This window comes from Penaeus monodon, chromosome 7 (assembly GCF_015228065.2).
Source record: "Penaeus monodon isolate SGIC_2016 chromosome 7, NSTDA_Pmon_1, whole genome shotgun sequence".
Lineage (NCBI taxonomy): Eukaryota > Metazoa > Arthropoda > Malacostraca > Decapoda > Penaeidae > Penaeus > Penaeus monodon.
Genome location: NC_051392.1, coordinates 46,575,933 through 46,578,432, shown reverse-complemented (window position 1 = coordinate 46,578,432; position 2,500 = coordinate 46,575,933). Strand labels below are relative to the sequence as shown.

The following is a 2,500-nucleotide window of genomic DNA, read 5'->3' as shown; positions in this document are numbered from 1 at the left end:
GTGTCACCCATCTCCGCCCCGATACAACCGAGAGATAAGGTGCTACCGCCTCCCCTGATTCTTCGCCTCGACTCGCCTTTGCTCTAGCCAGTTCGAGAAATCCAGGTGTTTTGAGGTGGACTTTGGGCACAGCTGACCTACCCTGGCCTAGTTTCCGGAACGGACTGAACTGGCAACGGGTTGACCTATGCCAGTGTGGTCATTCATCTACCTATCAGTCATGTAACTAATGTGAAACAAATGAAATGTTACACAGATGGGGGAAGAAAGTTTCATATACAAAGGCGCGTGTCAGATAAGGATTGACCATTGAGTGTAATTAGTCGGGTATGACTTCACAGATGTCTTCTCGAGATACCCTATATTCTCTCTCTCTCTCTCTCTCTCTCTCTCTCTCTCTCTCTCTCTCTCTCTCTCTCTCTCTCTCTCTCTCTCTCTCTCTCTCTCTCTCTCTCTCTTTCGCTCACACTTCCACAAAAGGAACTTGTTTCGCGGAGAGGCAAGTTCCCGCAAGACGGGACGCAAACTTCCCTCACTGAAAAGATTACTGGCTGCTAGAATGTCATTTAAGTACTGTACCGGATGGAGAGAGTAATTCATGAAGTACACCATTGTGGGTACAGTAATATTTTTACACACACACACATACACGCGAACGCGCGCACCCATACAAACGTGATCTGATTAAATCCTTTTCATCTGTTGAAATTTTCACAGCAACTAGAGTTAATGGTAAACGGTTAAATCATGGTCAGTTTATTTGTAATTGATATGTATCATTACCAGTACTCATCATTCATGGTTATGAAGTGTTTACTTCCTTTTCCTTATTTTTCTACAGACACGACTTCCTTTTTTGAGTACTCATTCTTCCCAACACGCAGTACTTAATTTGGTTATTATTCTGTAAAACAAACTGATGCATTCTTCCAGGAACGGCAGAGGGACGGCACAGGGGAAGCACACGTTAGAAGTCGTGGCGCTCTTCTCCGAGTCGCAGCGCTGATGACAGGGATGGCGACCTTGATGGCAATGGTGTCAGCTTCCAGGATCCTCTCTCCAAACGCTGAACCAGACGCGGTCAAGGGTGGTGGGCTGGAGATGTCTCACGTCACTCAGAGAAACGGTGGTGGGCTGGAGATGTCTCACGTCACTCAGGTCAACGGTGGTGGGCTGGAGATGTCTCACGTCACTCAGGTCAACGGTGGTGGGCTGGAGATGTCTCATGTCACTCAGAGAAACGCTACTCAGCTGAGGGCGTCTGGCTCGGTATCCCGGTCACGGCAATCGCCTGATGCCCAACCGAAGACAGTCGTCACTCGATCAGCTAAAGTTCGAACAAAAGTATTCAACGTCGTATCGGAAGCTTTGGATAACATTTTTCGCAACCGTTCTTCAAAAGAAATACAGTCCCATAACAGCATTGGGCTCCAAGAAAAACGAGTCAAAAATTCATCACGCAAATCCTACGAACAAGGACTCTCTAGGAAAAAAAGAGACTCGGGACAAGAGGATGAAAGATACATGTCTGAGTCTCAGAATCAAACACAGATCTCAGATAATGCGCCTGAACCGGTTCTTATTCTTGAAATTTGCTCCACTATATTCAAAAGAATCTATGATGGAGAATTACCTCCGGAACCTGTCATTCACTATTTTAGCGAAGACAGTAAAAAGTTTTTGAGAATTTTCCTGCAGGCACGTTTTGTGGACATCTGCCTCCCATTCTACCGGAGCCTCGACAAATGTACAGAGATGAAGCACATGACAATGTGCAGCGATTTGGTCGTGTTCCTTCACACCCATGACTGCGAGAGACCTTCAGAAGATGACAAGTACTTCGAAGTCCTCTTGCTGAGAGCTCTTGTAGTGAAAGATTACAACTGTTTCCAGATTATATGCGACGGAATGTACAGGGTTGTCGTGCGAAATGTGAGTGGAATCACCGTCCAGGTTTGGGTGCACGATCATGAAAATCCTCAGTGCGATGATTATTACAGTAACGACGAGGTCATTGATTTCTTAGCTGACAAGGAGCGGGAGGGTGATGGTCTGGACGATAAACACCTTTTTTCCTTGCTGCTACTCAGTGTACGGTGCTGTGTGGTTGGGTGTCCCTGCCGATCGAGGGATAAACAAGTTCTGGGATTATCTTCCGTTTTCTTGCCGTGTTGCCGAAATTGCTTTGGTGTGCTTTGTTGCATTTGCGGGATTAAGCGGAGCATTTGGAAACCTCCTAGTTGTGGTTGTGATGCTCACTGGCGACGATGAAGGGGAATCCTGTATCCTGCGCACGTCCTTAGCCGTTGCTGATCTTTTCACAAGCGTGTTCATCATTCTTCCATCCCTTTTTGACCATTTATCTCCAATTTTGGAGATTTATGATCTAAAAGAAAACTATCAAGTTATTGAACACCTTCGAAAAAATAGTCGAATTCAGTTAGCCAACTTTGCTGATGTCTATGAGACTAAAAATAGTTTCCGAGTGTTCCAAGGTCTG

At 45.8% G+C, this 2,500-nt stretch overlaps 1 protein-coding gene across 2 annotated transcripts in view; it reads left to right on the top strand.

Moving 5' to 3' along the window:
• Nucleotides 1-2,500, top strand: part of LOC119575400 — a 4,027-nt gene that overhangs the window by 669 nt on the left and 858 nt on the right. Inside the window, exons 2-3 of one of the 2 annotated variants that reach the window (XM_037922991.1) lie at nt 934-1,080; nt 1,159-2,500. The exon at nt 1,159-2,500 is cut by the window's right edge and continues 858 nt beyond it. In XM_037922991.1, coding sequence (XP_037778919.1) covers nt 934-1,080; nt 1,159-2,271 — 1,260 coding nt within the window. In that variant the 3' untranslated portion in view covers nt 2,272-2,500. Of the gene's footprint in view, nt 1-933 lie in introns of both variants that reach the window. The other variant, XM_037922990.1, reaches the window with a different exon arrangement.